The following is a 23,072-nucleotide window of genomic DNA, read 5'->3' as shown; positions in this document are numbered from 1 at the left end:
TCTTTGATTATACATCAATTCTGAAAGCAATTCATATTCCCTGATTTCTATGACTCATGAGAAATTGTACAAACAGTATGATGGTTCTCCTGCTAAAGTTCTTATTATTAATTGCCTTAGTAATAATGTTTTTCTAGTATTTTTTTCTGTGCGATGTTTTTAAAATGTCATGGGAAAATAATTCTGGCTTAAAGCAGAAGAGATTAATATAAACATCATTAGGAAATAGAGTAGTAAAAGAACTATGCCAAGTCACATCTTGGATGAGATGAGTCTACATGATTCATGAGACCTGGTGGACTTTTAACATCTGCCAAGTCTCTAACAGCTGAAGTTTTGTTTGTATCAGAGAAATAATTCAATAAGCATAGTAATAGCAAATGCAAGAATTTGTATTTCTCATTCTCATTAGATAATAGTAATAATCTGAAAATTTGGTGATTCTAGTTACTGGGTTTTTCCCCTTAATTGTTAAAATGGGTTCTGCAATGATTTTGCTTTTGTCTTTTGTTCCTTTCATTAAAGTGTCATTTTTTCATATCTGACCATTACCACTAGCAATTCTTTGAATTTTCACAATGTTGACATAGACTTCCACTTTTTTTTTAATTGTTGTAGATTTTTCTTCTATTAATCTGTAGATTGCACTAAGGTGACAGATAAGCATAATACAATAAAACCTATTTATACTCACTATCCAGCATGCCACCATCCATCCATTAACATTGAACATTGTATCAGGATGGTATTGGGTTAATGAATGTAATGGTTTGTTTCATTTTCAGGTATTTGGAGTGGATGGCAGCCAGGATTATAATAGGCCTGTTATCAACGAGAACCAGAAAGATTTAGTAAAAGATTGGGCTATAAATTCTGCTACAGTAGTGCTGGAAGAAAAAAGACCACTGAGTACAACTGGATTTCTTGACACAGAGGTAGAATTTAATTTTTGACGGTCTTCTTTTTTCTTCCACTAAAAGAGAGCACTAAGAACTGACCAGTAAGTGTTAAACAGGAAACAAAATCTTGCCTGGAAAAGATTAACTCAGATCTATAAGTATTTTATTTCTCCTAGGCCATATTGCATTATCAAAGCTTCTCTGTCTGAGACGGACATAATTCATTGTGGAGGTGTTTTAAAACTTGGCTACCTTTCTGTGTGCACTGACACCAGTGTATTGGAAATGTAGCAGAAGTTTCCTTGCCACAACATGGCTTTGTACACTGTATACTCCTTGTAAGTTCTTCAGCAGAACTGAGGAAAAGCTGGTTATGTTTTATAGCCCAAAGCAAGTAATGATATTAAAATTCAGAAATAAAATGTGTGCACTTAATACATGATACAAAGTCATCTAGAAAAAAATGGTGGATAATACTTCTCAGATTTTTTCTCTGAAGCCAGAGGACTTCAGGTTTTTACATTTGTGGTTTAAGTTGTCCAGAGAGGTGCCACTCATGACAAATCATTTACATTAGTTGATTCAGACACAGTATAACTTAATCAGTTGGTGAAAGATGAAACAGAGGAAAATTTCTATCTTTATATATACCTTAGAATATGCACACAAACTAGACATTGATCATATTTCATATTGTAATCTTGGGAGGTATTCTGATACCATTGTTAAGGATAAACTAGCTTGAAATGTGTCTGGAAAAGAACAGGATCACCGTGGAGCAGAATCAACTGGCAACAGTAATGAAGCACATAACACTTAGGTCTACATCCCTTGGCAAACTGTTTCTGAAGTATGGTCCTGTAATTTAGCAAAATTTATAGATAAGCAATTTTTTTTTAAGATATCAAGAGCTTAAAGTATTACTTAGTGTGCCTGCCATGCAAATACATTGATTTTAGTATCTGTTTCTCATAGAGGTGTGTTTTCTCATGATTGTATTTTAGCTACTGTGAAGCCTTGAGACACTAAGTATGTCACTGTGTCTAGATTAGTACCTTTGCCTAGTTTCTCTAAGGCACTCCAAGTGAAGTATTGCCACACAGCACAGGCATATCCCGTGGAAGGTTTTCCACCTTGCTTCTTTGCACAAATCTATAACCATATTATTTTTCTCTTTTTTTTATGCCTTTTGCAGCACTCTGATCTTTTGTGCCTTGTCAGTTTTAAAGAGTATTGATATTTTTTTCACTTTTATAAGCAGAAGAAGAATGTATGATTTATTTTATTAACATAATTGTTCTTTTCAGGTGTCAACTTTGCAAATAAAAGGTATTGTTTTTAGAAGACTGAGACTACTTCTGCAATCATACAGCAGATTTAAGAAACCTTCTGGCAGTGATATAATAAAACTCACTTTGATTTAGGTGGAAATTACAAGAATTGTGCTGTTTTATTACTGTGACTGTTGTGCTGCATTAAAAGGTCTTTATATAGTGGGAGAGAATAGGTTATTAGCATAATTTAAAATATTACAAGGCATGATGATAGGGGAAAAATGAAAATTATTCAGTCAGTCAAGGAGCAAAACTGACATAAGCATTGTGGATAGAGCAAGGATTAGTGTAAGAGGAGTTGAGGACAGATGAAAGTGGAAGAAAGCTTACTAGAGAAAGTTAAAAGTAGAAGTTGGTTGATAGATATGTAGAAGTAAAAAAGAAGTTAATTAGAAAATTACTGGTGTCTTTTATAGGGAAATAATGGGAAAACAACAATGAGGATAACTACTGAGAGAGGATTGTTACATTTAAAGTCTTATTACCAAAACTTGCACTCAATTTGTTTAGTCAGTAGGACAGGGAGAGGCAAATGTGTTTGGTTTGTAAAGTATGTGAGTTATGTTCTCATATACAAACTTTTCTGCTTGTAGGTTTTGGAAGACTTACTGCATTACTGAGCTGCAGATCATAAGTTTATAAACCTTATTGAAGGTCTTGGCTAAATAGTCAGGTAACATCAGAGTAGCTCAGTGTTCCAGTTTTGCATCCACTCAGATTGCAGGTGGAACTTACTCCAGCTGTCCATCACAGTTATCCCTGTACATGATTAGCAGAATGAGGTGAATTCAAAACGCGATTGGCGTAGAAAAAGCAAAGAATAAAAATCTAAGATATTTCTATTCCTGAAAACGGAAAATATGCCCTGGGAAACTATAAAGATTTTATAGAAATAGTGTACAGAATCACAGAATAGTTAGAGTTGGAACACACCTCTGGAGACCATGCAGTCCAACCCTGCTGCCAAGGCAGGACAGGGTCATCTGGAGTCACTTCAGGGGTTGAAAGTTTATTCTGAACTTAAATATCTTAGCTTTACAGGGATTTTGAAGTATCATTAATAAAATGCTTGGAAATGCTTTTCTTGTTAAAGAAGTTTTCAGCTTTTTCTTTGATACAACAGTCTTTAAATACTTTGGAGGAGTGTGTGTCATAAATAAAGTAAAAATACAGAGTGAGTGTCTTGACACAGTTGGACTGAGCCTGAATGAACTGGTTCTTGCTTTTTCAGTGATTAGATATAGGCAATGAAAATACTAAATCCATCTATTTAAAATATTTAAATGTTTTTATTTTCTATATTATAAGCTGCCACTTGCCAACCAAGGTAAGTGTGATTAAAGGACAAAAATTAAGTAAATAGAGAACAAAGAGAATATTATTGTTATTGTTGTTGTTGTTATTATTTGCTCTTACCCTATGAGTTTGTTTAATAAAAATACTGCAGGCATTTGGGCTATAACCTATCCCTCCAACTTCCATTTAATTTTCAGTGGTCAGTTGTCTGTGCTGAACACAGTTCTTAAATACGGGTTTATCTACATTGTGTTTGATATGCTTCAGTTTTTTGTTAGTTTGGGGATTTGTTTATTTGGTTGTTTTTGGGTTTTTTTTTTTTTAATAAGATTGAAGCTCAGTTAGAAACCTGGTTCTTCATCTATGGGGTCATCAATGCCATTGACTATAATATTCCTTTTTCTGTTTTGAATGTCTACTTTGTCTTTCCCACTGAAGATCAGATAAATAATTCTATTGACATTCTGAATATTGAATTTTGTTCATGTAAATACTTGCTATATTGCAAGTGGAGTATTTAGAGGTTGTATTTCCAAACTACTCCAATTTTCTGTCCTGTAGAAAAATCCATTTAGTTTGAAATTTGATACTTTTTGTTTGTGCGTAGATGCTATACTGAAATTAGGCTGATGTATCACCAGTATCACAGGGCTGTGAAAAGGCAGAGGACCCTTGGATAGCCAGGAAATGCATTACCAGCAGAAAAGGGCAGTGTTATCACCACGGTGAAGCTTCCCCTGTAATAATAGCATTACAGTTGTTAACATTGGTCAGGAAGGGTGGATACAAGTCCAGAGAAGGTACAAATCTACTCAGACTGTTACAGGAATGGAGATTTACCTTACAAGAACAGATCAGTGCTGTTCAATTAGTCTGGCAAAGTAACAGCTGAGATGGATGCATTTGCTGGGTTTTCATGTATAAATGGAGTAACTGTAACAGAAGAGAAAAAGAAATGTTGAAGACAGGTGTCAGTGTTGTTCCAGGAATAACTTGACGACATTGGCTGTAAATAAATCGTGTATGGAACTCTGTAGAAAAGATCATCACCCCAGAGGCATATGGTTCTGAAGCAGGTACAGTGAGAAGGGAAGAACTGCTTTCAAGACAGTAGTTTATGAAAGGATGAAATAATATTATTCTTGCAACTTCAGCTGTCTAGAGTTATGTGTCTGAAAAGACATTTAATTTTTTAATTAATTTTATTCACCTTGTTGAAATTTATTAAAAAAAAAAAAAAAGTTAGTCTGCTCTGAAATGCCAAGGGCTGGACATGCTTTCAGGTATAATATGTGTGCACTGTGTATTTTTTTCAGATGTGGAGGCTGAAGCCCTAAATCTTCAGGCTGGATAATAAGTCCACACAAATCCATTGTTTCATTTTTGAAAGATTTCTTACTCTTACTGACTTTGTAGGTGAGATAAGAGTAAGAGAAAGCAGATTTAACACGAAAGTAAAAGGCTGCTATCTCATAGATAAACCCAGCTTTTCTGAAATACTAGGAAATTGCTTTTGGTATTTAAGAGAAGATTTGGAGGATTGCATACTTGAGAGCCTGTAAGATGCCAATTGATGTGGATCATAGGAAGAACATTAGGATATCTGAACGTGACTTTAGATATGAGTTTTATAAACTTTATACCTTCTGGATGTGCTTAAACTACTATGAAAAGAAATGGCATATTTTTGTTGTTGTTTGTGCTTATATACACAGAGAAATGGCAAAACACACATTTACATTTTCCTGAAGCACATTTTTAATTGTTTAACACACCCCCACACCCCATCTACATTTTCTGCCCTTCTGAGCTGAGAACTGAAATAACCTGGTCTTAGAACTAGCACATGTTCTGATACATTTTATATAGGTTCTGGTGTTTAAAAGTTCACTGCACTAGGAACTGTTGTTTATTTGGTACTGATTCAGCAGCTATATTGATTTGGTTTGCTATTTGCCATTCTAGAGCTGGGGACTCTAAAATTTATTGAGATAAACTATTTTTTTCAACTTCCTCCAGGAAAATAGTGTCTGACCTATCTGTTCAGGAAAAGCATGGAAAGATGGCATGCTTTTTATCAAAGAGTTATAATTTCTCTTCTGCTGTTTTTTTCTTTCTTAGGAAGGTTCTGCTAACCCTGGAAGTAAACGTTGGGTATCGCAGTGGGCCAGTTTGGCTGCTAATCACACACGTCATGACCAAGATGACTTGAGATTGGAGTCCTCTGTGCCTGCTCCTTTAGAAAATGGTATTAAAAACTGTTCTTATTGTCATAATTTATGCTGAAAAACCTGTTAAAGGGAGAAAAGAATGATTATGTACTGTACTTAGTCAGTTTTTTTACTCCTAATGCCTCAATTTCACGTGAAATTCTTCTGTTTCATTGAGCAGAAACAGTGTAAAAACAAGCTCAGCAGTAGTGGTGTCTGCGTGGCAGTTGAGTGCCAGTATTACACTGAATGTTACTAAAGCAGGAGAGTTTATAAACTGTTTAATATTAGAGAAACTTTCACTTAAATACAGTTTGGGTACCATAGCAATAGTATAGTATGCATAGTATATTTCTTTCCTTACATTTTTCTTAGTCTAAATTGTACTTCAGTGTAATGATTATTAAACAATCCAACCTGAGAGACTTCAGCTGAAGCATAGCATCCTTCTTTATCTTGGAAATACAGACGACCTTTGATATTTCTTGAAAAACCCAGAAACTTTCTGTTCAGCAATGAACAACCTTATCTTCCCTCCTTGTGAGTGCCAGGACATGTCTCTCCATAGTTTAATTTTCACATTTGTGATTTTGAAATGGTTTGTTCTTTAGTGTCTACAGTCTTGACTATAAACTTCTCTTCTGCTTTTTTCTTCCTGTAAATTTCAGATCACAACCTTTAGAGGTTGTGATCATCTTTGGGAGAAGTTGTACAAAGAAGTTTTGCTTTTGATGTTGCATAATGCATATATCTGTACCAATGCAGGAAAAAATACTTATCAGTGACCGCTGCTTCTGTTGTAGCTTTTTCTCCCTTCATAAGCATTGAACTTTGCCTAGGATACTAAAAATCAAAGGAGATGGAAAGGGGAAAAATTAAGTCATGTGATACACACACAGAATAATGGAAATCAAGAGCAAATTGTGCACTATTTGAAAGGATTGGGTGTGTACATACAGGACACTTAAAATCACTGCTATTGAGACTGATCCTTTGGGTGGTTAACCAGGAGCTTTGATGGTCTTTTGTTTTCTGTAGTGTTTTAAATGGTCACTTTTATGATCTTCTTTGAAGAGGTAAAGGCTTTTTTTACCATTGTGAGAACTAAGATAAGAGATAAAGTGAAGTAACTACTGTGTAGTACATACCCGTACTGCAAGAATTCTAAAATACTAAAAGGGGAAATAGAGCATTTACAGCACCAAAACACCAAAGTAACAAAGGTGTAATAAAAATAAAATTTAGTAGGTACATCTAAAAACCAATTCAGAAAACATGTCTTCTTGACTTGGATGCCTATATCTTCTTTAGAAATCTTAGTATTTAAACTTCACATAACACATATTTAGCCAAATACGATGCTAAACAACTCCATGCCTTTTTTTTTTACTAGAGGCTTTTGAAATTCACCAAGAAGCTAGTTACATGCTTATATAAGTATAAAATATTTGATCTAGTAGGCATGTCTGAGAAAGGTAAATTTTCACAGATGGCAATCATATTGATTTTTATTAAACCTTCAATTTGTTTCATAATTTTCAAGAAAAAAACCAGTCCTGGAATTAGAAAACCTTGCTTAGATTACAGAGGTACTTACTGTTTCTCAAATCAGTGTCTTAACATAGATCATAGAAAAAGAACAAATCTGTGAGTCCTTTTGCATTCTTCATCAAAGGTTTGACACTGCAAAGAGAAAAGATAGATTGAAGAGCATGGGTAGGAAGTAGCAGGTATACATACAGCATGATTGTTGATATTCAATTAATTGCTTAGAGGATTCTTTCAGAGAGAGACACCCTATATTCCAGTTGTTACTCCTGCAGCAACCAATGTTGGTGGCAAGCCGTGATAGGAAAGTCCCAACAGGGTGTGCAGAGCAGTTGCTTGTAGATCTCTCCTGGTAAGAAAGGGAATTGACAGATGTGTGTTAAATGTGTCACATTATATTGCAACAGCAGACAAATGAACTTGAAAAAGAATTTTTTCTATCTGAATATTCAAAGTCAGAGAAATTCATAGAGCAATTTATATCACCTTTGAGTAATAAAGGCTTTTTTCTGACAGCACAAGTGTTGTGTTTGTTGAATGGGCAAAGAGGGCACAGTCATCATCACTGTGGAAAAATAAATGTTGGTTTCTAAAACAGTTATTCCTTGCAACAGTCCGTGGGATGGCCATGCTTTTCTGCCAAAGGAGCATTCATTCTGCGTACACTGAGAATTGAGTGAAAGTGGTTTAGCGCTAATACTGCATTCTTTTGATGCTTTGTATGCAAAGCGTTGTTGATTTTCCATACATTTTTATGCTACAGTGTCTTGTTTGGGATAAAAACATTATTTTTGCTTTCTCAGCCATAGTAATTTCTTTGTTCATGAGTGGGGCTTTTCAATATTGTTGAGAAGTGTCTCCCAGCGCTGCAGATTCTTGCCTGAGTGAGGCAAGGTCTCACAGGGAGAGGCTGTAGTCTGTCCATGAGACAGACCTCAAGCTGTTGAACAGGCAGGTAGGGAGGAGGAAGGAGGATCTTACTCTTTTTGGTAGTTTTGAAATCTGGTCCTAAAGGTGTGTAGGAATGTAACACTTGCTTTCCACTTCCTGTTGTAATGGTGTGCTGATTGATATAACAGTGATTTCTTACCTATTTTAACCTACTGTGAGATGATAAAAACTTTGTATGATTCAGCTGGCTAAAAGAGTTCATTAAATGTTTTGCTACGTGTCTAAATTGTCATAGAACAGCAGGATGGACTGATGAGTTTTCAGTTCTGTTTTATGTTGTATTAGCCTTATGCAGTCTTAAACATTTAATCTTTCTATTTGCCTTGCTGTTGAATGTCTTCTCAAATATTTTTTCTCTTTCATTTTTAGACACAGACATCAGTGAGTCTGGTATTTCTGTTAGAAGTGCTGGTTCAGCTGCTTCTATGACCAGCCAAGGTGAGCGAAAGAGGAGGACACTTCCACAGCTTCCCATAGAAGAGAAAGTAAATGAAAATTTAAAACCAAAAACTGTATCTCATCAGAGGTCAGAAATAGGTGAGAAGCAAGACACTGAACTTCAGGAGAAAGAAACTCCAGCTCGTGTCTCAGATGCTAAATCAAGCAGAGCAATGAATGGTCTTTCACCCAAAGCTACTGGAGACAAAGTGTTTTCTTTTCCCAGCTCTTCTAGTAAAGAGAGAGTTGAAACTGGCAGAGAAATTTCTGTGGTGAAACAAGCTTTAGCAAAAATTCAACAACAAGAAAGAAAGGAGCAAGGACACTGGACACCCTCAAAATTATCCTCTACAAAATCTGCTGCAAACCAGGTTGAGAAAGGTAGGGAGGAGATTCTTATGTCACCCAAAACTTTGGATAATCAAGAAAATGCTCCTGGACATGTTACAGATAAAGCAGAAATTAAATTGGCACAGATTGAGGGAAAAAGAAGAAAAAATGAGGAAGTCATTAGAGGACAAAGTCCTAAAGTACTTGGAGGAGACAAAAAGGAATCTTCAAAACCCTTAGTGAGGCAAGGTAGCTTTACTATAGATAAGCCTAGCACAAATATACCTATAGAACTTATTCCTCACATTAATAAGCAGAGTGGTTCTGCTGCCCCTTTAGTATCTGCAAACAGGTTACGTGACAGAAGTGATTCGATGGACACTGATTCCAGTATAGATACAACACTCATTTTAAAAGACACAGAAGCTGTAATGGCTTTCCTTGAAGCTAAATTGCGTGAAGAAAATAAAACTGATGAAGGTCCTGACACTCCTAGTTATAACAGAGATAATTCCATATCACCAGAATCAGATGTTGATACAGCCAGCACAATCAGTCTAGTTACTGGTGACTCTGAAAGAAAATCCACACAGAAGCGGAAGAGCTTTACAAACTTATATAAAGATAGATGTTCCACTGGTTCCCCTTCAAAGGATGTTTTAAAATCTTCTACGAGTGCTAGAGAAAAGATTGAAAAGAAAACTAAGAGTCGATCTTCAGATGGTGGGTCTAGAGCTGAGGCTCGCAAAACTGTGCAATCCAGTGGAAGAATGAGGCAACCATCAGTAGATTTAACAGATGATGACCAAACATCCAGTGTACCTCATTCTGCCATTTCTGATATCCTATCATCTGACCAGGAAACCTACTCTGGCAAATCACATGGAAGAGTTCCTTTTGCCTCAGCAGATGAACTTGTACATTCCAAGATGGAAGGAAAGTCAACTAAATCAAAAACCTCTCCTGTTGGACTTGGGCAGTCTAGTAAATCTACCACTCTTCCAAGACCTCGTCCCACAAGGACTTCTCTCTTGCGCAGAGCACGCCTTGGTGAAGTCTCAGACAGTGAGCTTGCTGATGCTGATAAGGCTTCAGTCGCTTCTGAAGTGTCCACTACAAGTTCTACATCAAAACCTCCATCGGGGAGGAGAAACATTTCCAGAATAGACTTACTCGCTCAACCTCGCAGGAATCGGCTTGGCTCTCTATCGGCACGTAGCGATTCTGAAGCAACAATAACCAGGAGCACTGCCTCATCGCGTACCCCAGAAGCAATCATCAGAAGTGGTTCAAGGCTGCTCTCAGGAGGAGATAGCGCTAAAGTTTCTGCTAGAACTCGAGCCAATAGCATTTCTCGACTTTCAGATTCAAAATCCAAATCCTTGGCTTCAGCTCATAATTCTCCCTCAGGTATGTGAGATTATTTGAAATAATTTTGTACAATGCTAGATGTTTTTAACATGTGGATTTTTTAAAGAAATTGTTTAAGAAAGAGCTCTTATGAAACCGTTGAGTTTTAGTTGATGCAGTCTTTTTCTTTGAAGTATAGGCTTCCATGGCAGGTCTTGTGGAAGTTTCTCATTTAAAATCATAAAGCCAAGAAATTGTAATCCTTTAACTCTTTGGATATCTTTTAATCTTGAAACCAGTGAGACAGAACTGAATTGGAACAGTCAAATGCATCAACAATCATTTATTTTAGTGCAAAAACAGACCCAGATCTCTTCGCTCAAATCATGGTAGTTCAGAAGGTCAGCAATACTATTTAGCACATAGAAGATATTTATTTATAAGGTAGGCTTGTAAATAGGCAATCAGAGATTATTTTTTTAATAAGAATAATAACCTTGAACTAACAAATTGAAAAACTATATACTACCTAACTAAATATCATTAAGTTTCTTTTGAAGGGTTTGCCTTATCTCGGATTATTTCGTTGTATTCCAAATCATGGTGATTTATGATTTCATCATGATTTCCAGACCATGTTGATCTGTTTTTGGTGTGGTGGTTACTCTACCTTGTCTTACATTTGGAAGGAAAAATCTGCACAGTCTACAAATTTTAACCTACTGTTCTGTTAGAAGTTAACATAGCATTCTTAGTGCAAGCAGTGTGAAAGCTGGTAGGTTTTTTCAACAGCAATATTAAATACATAAAAATAAAATGTGTTATTTTTTAAAAAGTGAACTTTCTTGTGAAATGAGTATCTAAAATAAATGTCAGCTTCCTTTTAGAATTGTCATGCTACCAGCTTTACCATATTTGCAGTCAATCCACAGTCTCAAAATAAAATTAATAGATTAGCTTCAAACATTGTAGTGCACTGAAATTTTGCTACATCCCATTCAGTCTTGTTACAAGCCACTGTGATAGTTAATTTCCCACACTCCTGCTGTCCTTCTGTTGCTTATATATCATAAGTGGACCATGTCAGGATTCATAGCATTGCATATTCCCCAGGTTTCCCACAGTTTAGCTGTGTCATTTATTGGCTTAATAGAAATTTCTGCTGAGATACATTGCTGAATTGTAGAGCTGACACTCTGTGATTCTATGACACGTGTCTACAAAGGAACCCAAAACAGCTGACGCTTCAAATAAAAATTCAGTCTTTCCTTGTAAGATATAATTGGGAAAGCATTATGTTTTCAATTTTAATCAAAATTTTGAATTGATGATGCAGCCTGAAAGATGGCAACTCTAGGGTAGGGAAGTGTCAGTTAAGACCTCTATATGTTAAAGGGTCAGTTAAGACCCTTTATGTTTATGAACCAGTGAATACTAGTTCACATTATGATAATGCTGATTCTTTAAAAGGTAAAGGCCAGATATTTTTTTTGTCACTTCTCTGCTTTTGTTTTTCACAAAACTCTGTGAAAAACTCTGAATTTTGGGTTTTGTGTCCATGTGAAGTATTGCAGGCTTCCTAAACTTTTCCCAGGTTGCTGCATTGAAGTGGTTTGCTGCTTTTGTTGAGAGAAGTGAGTGTATCTTTCTCTTCTCACTCTATTAGTCTATCACTTTGTTGTCTGTGATAAATGTTCATTTCCCCATGTCCCACAGTCAAAGTTTACTGTAGCTTGTATAAAACACTGTTTTCAAGAGAGAAAAGGTGCCATCTTCTCATGGTTACACTAACATAATAATCTAGGTAATTTTAAAAGACCATTGTTAGAAAAATATACAGTAGAAATAGCTTCTGTCTTATAAAACTATCAGTTAATATATATTGATGGAGAAGCCTATCAGTGTAAAGGCCGGAATCCAAAAGAAATTAATGAAGCAGTCAGATACTTTCAAAACAAAATCATCGCTAAATAAACTAATTAAGTTTTGTTACTATATAAGTAAAAATATTATTACTGCTGTTTAGGATTTAGAGTTCTGAATTTTGTCTGTATCAGTAACATCATTGTATAATTTTTATATTGATTTTTTTTTAGATTATACTTTAGGAAAATCTGAATTGTTTTGAAAGTGGTGTATTTTTCTAGTGTATGTAGGAGTATATGTCTTAATTCATCTCCAACTACATATAGACCACTTTTAATTCCTCAATTTAATTTTGTTTCTAGAAAAGTCAACAATTAATTTTAGCACTTTTGGAAAGTACTAATGAAGTGCTTGACTAAAGCACCTCCACTGTTTGAATATGTTTTACTTCAGGCACATTTAATCAGGGTGTAACAGGAATGGATTTTCTTCTCTCCCTGAATATAGAAAGACTGAAAAATTAATGATTATTACCAGTATTGGGTTTGGGGTTTTGATTCCTTTACCAGAGGGCTAGATGCTCTCAAAATGTTAAATATGTTCCATGGGTTATCTCATCAGAGGTCAGTTAATACTACCACATTGTAGATCAATAAACATTGGCAGCCTCTTAAATCCAGCTCACAAAGAGAAAGTTATTTCTGCACTTTCCAAATCAATGTTCAGACACATATACCTGTAAAAAGAGAGTAAGAATAAGATGTAGTTTCTTGATATTTTTTATTGTCTTGTACTTCATGTGGATGAATTGCAACATGATAGGGTTAAAATTGTCAGAGCTAGCAGCAAGTCTGTAATTTCAAGAATCATTTCTAATCCTTGATGCAATGAAGTATTGCTTACTTTTATGTGAAAGGGCAAGCAGATAAATGGAACATTAGGGTGAGAACTGTTAGCATTGAAGTCATTACCAGAGTTTTTCTGTGGTAGGAGGCTTGATAACTGAGAACATTGTGAAGACACATGAAGAAAAATTAGTCACTTTATAGGATAAGCAGTGAAAGGTCTGATGAAGGCACTGCATCATCAAACAGTAGAGTGTGATCAATAAAAACGGAGGAGACCAAAGACCTATTTTCACAGCAACAGAGAGAAATTGGAGATGGTGTTACAGAAGGAGCTGCGTATCAGGAATACAAACGTCTGGATCAGACCTCGTGCAAAGCTGCAACTAACATTAGGCATTGAGTCAGAGCAGAGAGAGCTTGAGCAGCCAGCTGTGTTTGGCAGCTCTGCTGCCTGGCTGACCTAGCTGTCATTGCAAATAGCTGGCAGATAGGTTGATCAAAGCTGTTGAGGTAACTGTGGGGGAAAAGAAATTGATAATGGAGAAAAAACAGCCCTTACTAAGTACATTTTAGTAGTAGGAGCTTGGAAATGGATGCACCTGGAGAAGTCAATGCCTCAAGAAGAGTAGAATATATTCTAAGTAGTATAAGGAATATATTCAATAAAATTTATTCTCAGATCTTTGAAGTGAGAGTATGTTGTCCAAATCACCAAACTTGCCAGTTAGTCGTTGTCAGGACATTGTACTTATCACAGAGTAGTTACTAAATTAGATTTGAATGCTGATTATTTTAGCCAGGGTTTTTTAGGATTTTCAGGTTAGTGGTACTGATATTCACAGTCTTTGGTGTCTGAGATAAGCAACTGCACAACAGCTTTCAGAAATGTACATAAACTCCAATGGCATTTTGGGCCTGCATAATTTAAAGATAGTATTAAAAGCATATATATGCAAATGTATAGCTCCCTTACTGGGAAACATGCTTGGATATGCTTGTCGTGAATTTCACAACTTTGAGATTTTTACCACTAGGCCTACAGCAACTTTGTCCTCATATTAAAGAGAAACACATTGATAATATGTAACACCCCAACATTTCGAGGCCTTAAAATTTAATGGTCTTAAAAATAGGGGGTTTATGATACTGTGTAAAGTTGCATATGTTTGTTATTGATGTCATTTCAGTTAGTATCTCTGAAATGTTTAAGCCTTTACAAAATTCAGTATTTTTGATTGAAAGTATAATCTTTTCCTAAAAAAGTGTGGGTGGAAAAGAGGACCTAAGACTAATCTCATATTTTATTTAAGCAAATGCTTATAATCTGAATGTTTTAAATGGAATTAACATGATAAAACACTATTTTGTACACAGAGAAATCCAAGCTTCTCCCAGACCCAGACCCTGATGTTGAAACTTACAGTGGTAGAGTACTAGAAATCACATCTGTTTCTGATATTTCACTTCTCATTCAGTTTTTAGTTTTTAAATATATTATTGCATATGCTCATTGTACAGTGCTGAGTTGTTGAACTATCTCACTTGAGAGATTTTAAGATAAATTTTATAATTATTTTGAAGACTATAATTTGAACTGGGACAAATAATTTAAACAAAAATGGATGAAAAAATGTGGGCCCAACTCATAAATCTCTTTGGACTTTGGTCACACATTGCTTGCATGCTGTTGGTGGAAGAATGTACTTTTTCTGCGCATGTTTTACTTCCCTAAGATCAAACAACTTTGAAACCTCCAAAAAGAGATCAGAAAGTGATTTGGGAGACATTGTTACTTTCTACAATAAAGTTAGAAAACTTTTAAAAATGGTAGAACTAGACATAATTTGAAACCCTCATTTAAACCTGAAAAAAAATTGCACAAGCATACATTTGTTTTCAGCAATTGAAAATTCATTATTGGTATGAGGGAAGGGATGTAAGCTTACACACCAATGTCATAGTCTACATACCATAATCTTTGCATAACACAAAAATTTCTTCCATTATTTTTTACTTAAATTCATATTGGTGTATACTTCATTTGTAATGTTTGTTTTTTAATGTATCAGGAGAAATCATTATTAATTCTTGCATTTTTTTAATACTAAAAAACAATTTACATTGTTTGGTTCTGTTGTTTTTCAGTCACCAGTAGGTGGTCACACACTTATTTAATTTTCTGCAGTACTTACAGAGCATCCTGAATGTCAGTGAATTTGAGGTATGAAATCCCCTGCAAAAATTTAGCAGGTTGTGGTGATGGGAATTTCTTTACACTTGGTGGTATCTCTTCCTGCTGGAAATGTCTGAGGACAGCACATCTGAAATCCCTTTTCTAGACTTCAATAATTCATAAGGGGACAAGAGCCTCCTACTTAGTTCCAGTTCTCCTGTACTTGAGGCTGTCCTCAGCAACATGGCTGTATAATGCTTTATGTGCTGCATGTCAGAATATATATACACTTCTTTCTCTGAGGCTGCTTTTCTTATGGATGTGCTGCAGATTTGCATAACAGAATATTAATTTTACATATTCTTTTTCTGTACTAAACACATAAGCATAGACTCATTACGGTTAGAAAAGACCTACACATCATCTAGGAATTTTGTGCTTTCCTTATGTAAGTGTGCATTCCAGGCTTGGTGCCAGCTCCATCCCTCCTTAATATCTCTTCATTTTCTTTTCACATAAACCTTGAATGAAATTTGGGAAAAAAATCTGCAGAAAAAGTGCAATCTGACTATATACTTAAATGCTAATGAATTGGGCCCTTGTTTTGTAATACAGTTTTTCTGAGCTCATATACAATCACTGGCTTTTATATCTTACTTTACTCATCACTATACAAAGAGCATTAGTTTTATGTTTTTATTAATCAATATTTTTTTATTTAACACAAATTCCGTAGCTTTCTTTTAAAGACGTAGTAAATAAACCTTTTGTGAGGTACCTGGGGATGGATAATAAATAGCTGTGTATTTTTGTGATGTTGCTGAAGTAATGCTGTTTTTTCTTATTAAAGATGCCATAATAATTCTCTTTTAATAATTAAACTAATTTAGTAAGTGCAAGATGGAGGCGCTTTCCTACAGATTATGCTTCCACCTCAGAAGATGAATTCGGATCAAACCGTAATTCCCCTAAACATGCCCGTCTGCGTACCTCTCCAGCCCTGAAAACCGCGCGACTGCAGAGCGCTGGGACAGCAGCTCAAAGCAGCAACACATTCAAGCACAGGATAAAGGAGCAGGAAGACTACATTCGTGACTGGACTGCCCACCGGGAAGAGATAGCAAGGTTGGTTTGAAAGGAGTGCTCCTAAAATAACAGAGTTTGTACCCAGTCACTTGTACAGGGGCTCATAGCAGACAAAGAGAGATAATGAATTTTCTCTATCACTCCTTACTGCTTTCCTTCACTAACTGAATGGGTTACTTAAAATTCTTCTTATGAGAGACTGGCAGACAGAACACTCACATCACCAGCACATCCCTTTTTAGTGGAAAATGATAGTAGCTTCTGATTTATGATAGCCAAATCCCAGAAGATGAAGTTTCAGTTGCATTATTGGGACTTTCAGAGGTATTCTGTGTATTTCCTGAGGCTGAAGTGTATGTGATTTTGTACTACCTTTACATATTGAGATCACAGGTGACAGGGAGAGAAAAAAGTAAGCTTTGGAATTTGAGAGACCATGTTCTCATTTTAATTTTTGATTTATCAGGACATTATTTCATGTTAGGTACTTTCTGATTTAAGTAATGCGTATTCACCAAAAAGGAACTTTTTTTTTTTTTATTTTGTTTTGTTTTGTTTTTTTTTTTTTTTTTTGTTTTTTTTACTCATCACTATACAAAGAGCATTAGTTTTATGTTTTTATTAATCAATATTTTTTTATTTAACACAAATTCCGTAGCTTTCTTTTAAAGACGTAGTAAATAAACCTTTTGTGAGGTACCTGGGGATGGATAATAAATAGCTGTGTATTTTTGTGATGTTGCTGAAGTAATGCTGTTTTTTCTTATTAAAGATGCCATAATAATTCTCTTTTAATAATTAAACTAATTTAGTAAGTGCAAGATGGAGGCGCTTTCCTACAGATTATGCTTCCACCTCAGAAGATGAATTCGGATCAAACCGTAATTCCCCTAAACATGCCCGTCTGCGTACCTCTCCAGCCCTGAAAACCGCGCGACTGCAGAGCGCTGGGACAGCAGCTCAAAGCAGCAACACATTCAAGCACAGGATAAAGGAGCAGGAAGACTACATTCGTGACTGGACTGCCCACCGGGAAGAGATAGCAAGGTTGGTTTGAAAGGAGTGCTCCTAAAATAACAGAGTTTGTACCCAGCCACTTGTACAGGGGCTCATAGCAGACAAAGAGAGATAATGAATTTTCTCTATCACTCCTTACTGCTTTCCTTCACTAACTGAATGGGTTACTTAAAATTCTTCTTATGAGAGACTGGCAGACAGAACACTCACATCACCAGCACATCCCTTTTTAGTGGAAAATGATAGTAGCTTCTGATTTATGATAGCCAAATCCCAGAAGATGAAGTTTCAGTTGCATTATTGGGACTTTCAGAGGTATTCTGTGTATTTCCTGAGGCTGAAGTGTATGTGATTTTGTACTACCTTTACATATTGAGATCACAGGTGACAGGGAGAGAAAAAAGTAAGCTTTGGAATTTGAGAGACCATGTTCTCATTTTAATTTTTGATTTATCAGGACATTATTTCATGTTAGGTACTTTCTGATTTAAGTAATGCATATTCACCAAAAAGGAACTTTTTTTTTGTTTTGTTTTGGTTTTTTTTTGTTGCAAGCCCATGAGATTAGTATATCGATACCTCTGTTATTGCTGGCACTACTCTGCTTCAGGCGTACCAAGGAAAAGTTACTTGCACATTCTGGTAACCAGTTATTGCCATATCATGCAACACCCAGGCAGTGAAAACTTCAGAGAGCTTGCACAAGCATGTAAATGTTATTTAATACTTAGAAGTCAGTGTTCAGGTTCCAAAGATTTTCACAGAACCTAATTGGGAAGCCTAAACAGGAAATATGTTTTCCTTTTAAGATGAATTTTAATAGTGTGGAGTATTTTCTTACTACTGTGGGAGTGTTTTGCTTAGTGTGATTATTTATTTTTTGCTTCCTGATTTTGGTAATATTTTTCTACATTTATTTTTCTGTTGTGATCTGTGCAAAGGGAAGATGTAGAGACCTGAGAGACACACAGAAGATACCTAAGGGAGTCTCATAGTATCTGGACAAATAATGAAATAAACATTTTCAAAATAATCTTCCCAGAACATCTCTTTCTTTTCAGAAGTCTAAAGTTAGAGATGGTTATAGGAAGGACTGTGTGTATATAGGAAAAATAGATAGCCATAGCATATTAGTTCCTCCTGATAAATAGTACTGCTGAACGTCTACTTCAGTGAAACTTTTTGATATGTTTTGCCCATCTAAGAGAGATTGACATAATTGATGATTCAGTCTAAATTTATTTGGTGGTTAGGCTAGCAGGTTTTTCTTCTTCCCTTGGGATTCTTACCCTTTCCTACACTGATGTATTGGCTTTAAAATTTGTTTTAAAGGCTGTGTACTTATCCTACCTCTTCAGCTTTATTTTCAGTTGAAGTGCTGAGAGGCTCAAATCAGTACTGCCAAATTTTTAGGTTTATATAGAGATTTTACACAACCTGCATTAAATGACCTTATTTAAAGTAAAGAAATATAATATTTAGCATCTGAGAAATTCCAGGTTACTGTCGTCTGTTGTCACTGCTTCCAATACCAGTTTTAGCCTCTGCTGAGAGCATTTGCTGTAGGTCACTAGTTCATCCTTTCTGTGTCTCCATATCTTTGTAGCGATTCACATTTTTGCTCCCTGGCTTTAATTTTAACTTCTGTCCTCCATAAGATACTTTTTGTCTCTGCTCCTATTTCCTTGCTAACCACAGGCTCTATTATTGCCTACCCTGTTTTGTTTTTTTCCATCCCAGCCATCAGTCCAGCCTCTGTGTTCAGGATCCCTTCAACTCTATTTAGAGTTTTAAAAAATTAAGATGGTTATATGCTCTCATTAAAATGAGTTGATTTATTTTTTTGTTGAATAGCTGATTAGATTGTAAGGATAAGCCTTTCATAAAATACATGTGTAGCAGAAAGTAGTGTAGAAACTGTATAGCAAACATTTAATTTCATCTGTGTTACCATCATTCTGTGTTTTAATAACTCCATGACTGACCTAGTTTGCACAATTTACAGATGTCAATAAAACTGAAAATTTGTAAGAGGTGTTTAGAGAAAGTTCCTGGAATAATTAAACTTGATTTGAAGCCACATTGACATGGAGAGAATTTGCACCCTTGGAATAATGGGAACCTCACAAATATTTTATTTAAGGATGTTAAAGTATTGTTACAAAATCCACTGACTTAGTATAGGAAATGAAACATAGTAGACTAAGCATAAAAATAGTCCAGTAGTTTGGCACTATTGCAGATGTCATAGAAGTATTCCTATTTCCTTGTGGTTTTTTCTAACACTGGGCATTCTTTCACTGCAGGTAAGTAAGAACTAGAGTTCCAGGCTTTTGAAAAAAGTGGTCATGCTCTCTCCATCTCAAGCCCTGTATTCTCACCTTATCCTAGTGTTGGAAACTGAGTCTGTTCCCTGTGTAGCTGTGTAGCTGCCTGAATCTGCTCACCAAGTGAATCTAAAGCAGTATTTCCTAGAGTGGGTTGAGGGATTTAGGGAATTTGAGGTTTATTAGTTTTGCCTCTGTGAATTGATTTGTCTTGTATGCTTGCTAGGAAGCAGTAGAGATCTGCAAGGCAGCCTACAGTTGTAGTAGATTAAATAGGGTGCACCTAGAGCCTACGTCTCTTGTCCGTGATTACACAAAATATACTCCTTATACTTAAGCAAAAATTTCTGTTTCTGAAAGTTAATGTAGAATTACTTGAAAACTTCATAAGTCAGGCTCAGCTCACAGCCGGTTTCTAATATTCTTTTTCACAGTGCTTCTCGTTTACTGCTCTATGTTGTTTCTATACAGGAATGTAATTGGGTACTGGACTATAGCCTACTTTCACAGAGAAAATGATTCCAGATTTTGTTCACATGACTGATATTTGACTGTGGTAATTATCTGTGGCTTGCCATCTGCAGTGTTAGAGTTGTTTGTCCTGGTACTTCTGGGATTCATTTGAATTAATTTTTATATAGAGATCTGAAACTTTATGCAATTTTGATTTCTTGGTAGGAACTCAAATGAAGTGGTTTTGTCATGTTGAAGCATTGCTGATTTCTGTGAAGAGTTAAGTCTTCATTAATTGATGCTACTTTTAGTTAGGGTGTTTAATGACATTTCTCTTCTGAAAAATTTGCTGATAATTGAAGTCTCCTGGTTTTATTTTCTTCACAACTACTCATTAAGTACCAGAATTTGTCCCAGAAAATCAAATGTGAATAGTAGCAACTTCTCTATTTATGAAAAAAGTTAAATGATTGTATGACGCAAAGGAAGTAGCTGTTTTAGTGTATCTACTACTAAGAATATTGGACTTTGAATGGCATGTGTAAATTGCCACGTATTTGTATACAGCCTTCTTCCAGTTATATGTGTATATAAGCTGCACAAAGTTGCACTTTCTTGTGGATTGCTGATGATTAGCCACAAAATCCAGTGCTGGAATTTGGCTGGAAATTTCTCTAGTTACGTTTGCCTTTCTACTAGAAATTCTGTTCACTTGGTCTTAAGCTATCACTAGGCCAGTGGTGTCCATTGTTTTTGACTTGAAGACAAAGTGAAAATTAAGAGCAGAAGGAACACCTTGAACAATCAATCTCTGTGGAGCCCAGGGTGTGTCACTGTCTCATGGCTGTGCACCTCCTTCCACCTGAGTGGCGAGCGCTGTGTGTCACCGAGTCCTTGGTGGCACAGAGTGGCACTGTCAGCCTCTGTGCCTTCAGTGCTGTCAGGCAGAAGTGTGAAAGGGGATCACTTTGCAGTCTCCTCTTCTCAAATCTGTGATCCAAGCTGGAGATTCAGGGTGCCATAGTTAATTATGGCTTTTAGCTTTTGCTTTGTGGAGGTTTTTGTTTTGTTCCCTTCTTCTCGTGGGGTGTCCTGGGGAGGAGTAGCACAAGCAGAGCAAGCCAGAGCAAAGCTGATTTTTTGATGCCGTGAATCAGAAGCAAATAAAAGGACTCTTTGGCTGAGAATTCAGCTGTATATTTGTAATGCTATCATATCCAGGGTTTTAAAGGTATGTTGTATTTTTGCCACTGAAAGATTTGTCTTGATTACATTTGGGGATTTAGGGTATTGGTCTGGAATTTGAGACTCATAAGCAGCTTGATCTGAGCAAGGTGTGGAGCTGCCAGAAAATCAGAAGTCCTGAAAACATTTTTTTTTAGTTAGGAAACTAAGGTACAAATTAAATGGTTTCTGAACATTTCGGATTTACTGCCTTGTCAGACGTACTGCCAGTTATACATCTGTGCAGGATTTTCAGAGTATTTCCTCTGTGCATCCTCTGTGTTGGATATACTGCAGGTTGCACTCATCTGCCTGAATCCTAGGAAGAAAACAAGGATATTCTGTCTTTTGAGATCACCTTTCACCTTCTTCCTCTAGAAAGGCATGCTATTAAAAGCTTCAGTCAAAATTTGCTTTTATGGTTCTACAAATAATCTTCCTGTTTGAAAAGGCATGCAGGTTTTCATAGCATGGTTATCAGGAACTAGAACTTAAAACCTCAAAGGCTGCAGACTGGGCTCTACTGGCCCAAAAGTATTTGTAGGAGTGAATGTAACACTCTCTTTATTACCAGGATCAGTCAAGATCTGGCTCTCATCGCACGGGAAATCAACGATGTAGCAGGAGAGATAGATTCAGTGACTTCATCAGGCACTGCCCCCAGTACCACAGTAAGCACTGCTGCCACCACCCCTGGCTCTGCCATAGACACTAGAGAAGAGGTAGGAGATCTTCATGGAGAAATGCATAAGGTTCTTCCTTTTCTTTATTTCTTTTGCTTTTAGCATTTTGCATAGCCTTTTTAGTTACTTCCACTCAACCCGTGTGCATGATCTCAACATTTTTTTTTATTTGAAATTCCTTTACATTTCAACCAACAACCCAGAAGTCATTTTGTGAACACAGCTTGTCAAAAGGATGCATACTATCTGTCTGTCTCTTTTTTTCCACAAAACATAGGATAAGATAGTTCTTTGTTTTTTGCTTGTCTGTAGCCTTAGATACTGTTGGATGGTATCTAAGTGCATTTAAAGATACTAGTGTGTATGCACAACTATATATAAATGTATACATTTAATTCTTTGCTTAGCTATTAAAAACAAAAAAGTCCCTCTTTTCACAGGTGACAAAAAACTTTCATCTTCTGAACACTGAAATACTTAGGTACTATCAGTTAACTTCAGATTTTCTTTCTTAATAACATTGTCAAAAACTGCCTTGAAGTAAATTTGCTTTATGCTTCTAATAATTCCTATTTTCTTTGCCTACCTCTGGTGTGCTGTTCTAAGAATATATTGACTAACGTGTTCTAGTAACCATCACAGGTCTAATGCTGGTAAACATGTTAATCTGAATTTAAATCATCACTTTCTACCATGTTACAGTTCACCATAGTAATGTGTTGTAAATGTTTAATGCATTTTTTTCTTCATAGTATTCCTTTCAAAATGTGTTTTATTCATTTTTGTGTGCACAAATTTTGGTTAATACACTAGTTTACTGTGGTTAGTTTAATACTGTCTTTTTCTGTGGAAAAAAAGATATAAACAGCAATAAGAAATCTGTGAGCTGGGTACTCAGAAAAATTATAAATGCACTCACATAGATTTCGGGTTTAATTCTCATAGACTGTGGCTAAACTTTAAAGACCTAAAATGTGCTTTTTCTCAGATCCAATTAGACCACTCCAATTTTTTTAATCATTAAATAATTATTTTCTTC

At 35.8% G+C, this 23,072-nt stretch overlaps 1 protein-coding gene across 6 annotated transcripts in view; it reads left to right on the top strand.

Annotated features, from left to right (window-relative positions):
* Positions 1 to 23,072, top strand: part of CEP170 (centrosomal protein 170) — a 94,152-nt gene that overhangs the window by 59,326 nt on the left and 11,754 nt on the right. For 2 of the 6 annotated variants that reach the window (XM_041477146.1, XM_041477141.1), the window contains exons 10-14: positions 786 to 935; positions 5,651 to 5,777; positions 8,608 to 10,416; positions 16,134 to 16,368; positions 21,925 to 22,102. In XM_041477146.1, the coding sequence (XP_041333080.1) occupies positions 786 to 935; positions 5,651 to 5,777; positions 8,608 to 10,416; positions 16,134 to 16,368; positions 21,925 to 22,102 (2,499 nt within the window). The remainder of the gene's footprint in view (positions 1 to 785; positions 936 to 5,650; positions 5,778 to 8,607; positions 10,417 to 16,133; positions 16,369 to 21,924; positions 22,103 to 23,072) is intronic. The other 4 variants (XM_041477144.1, XM_041477142.1, XM_041477143.1 and 1 more) reach the window with 4 other exon arrangements.

The sequence above is a fragment of the Pyrgilauda ruficollis genome, unplaced genomic scaffold (genome assembly GCF_017590135.1).
Source record: "Pyrgilauda ruficollis isolate IOZ18807 unplaced genomic scaffold, ASM1759013v1 scaffold4, whole genome shotgun sequence".
In the NCBI taxonomy this organism is placed as follows: Eukaryota; Metazoa; Chordata; class Aves; order Passeriformes; family Passeridae; genus Pyrgilauda; species Pyrgilauda ruficollis.
The sequence above is the reverse complement of the archived record's forward strand: the minus strand, read 5'-3'. Positions and strand labels throughout refer to the sequence as shown.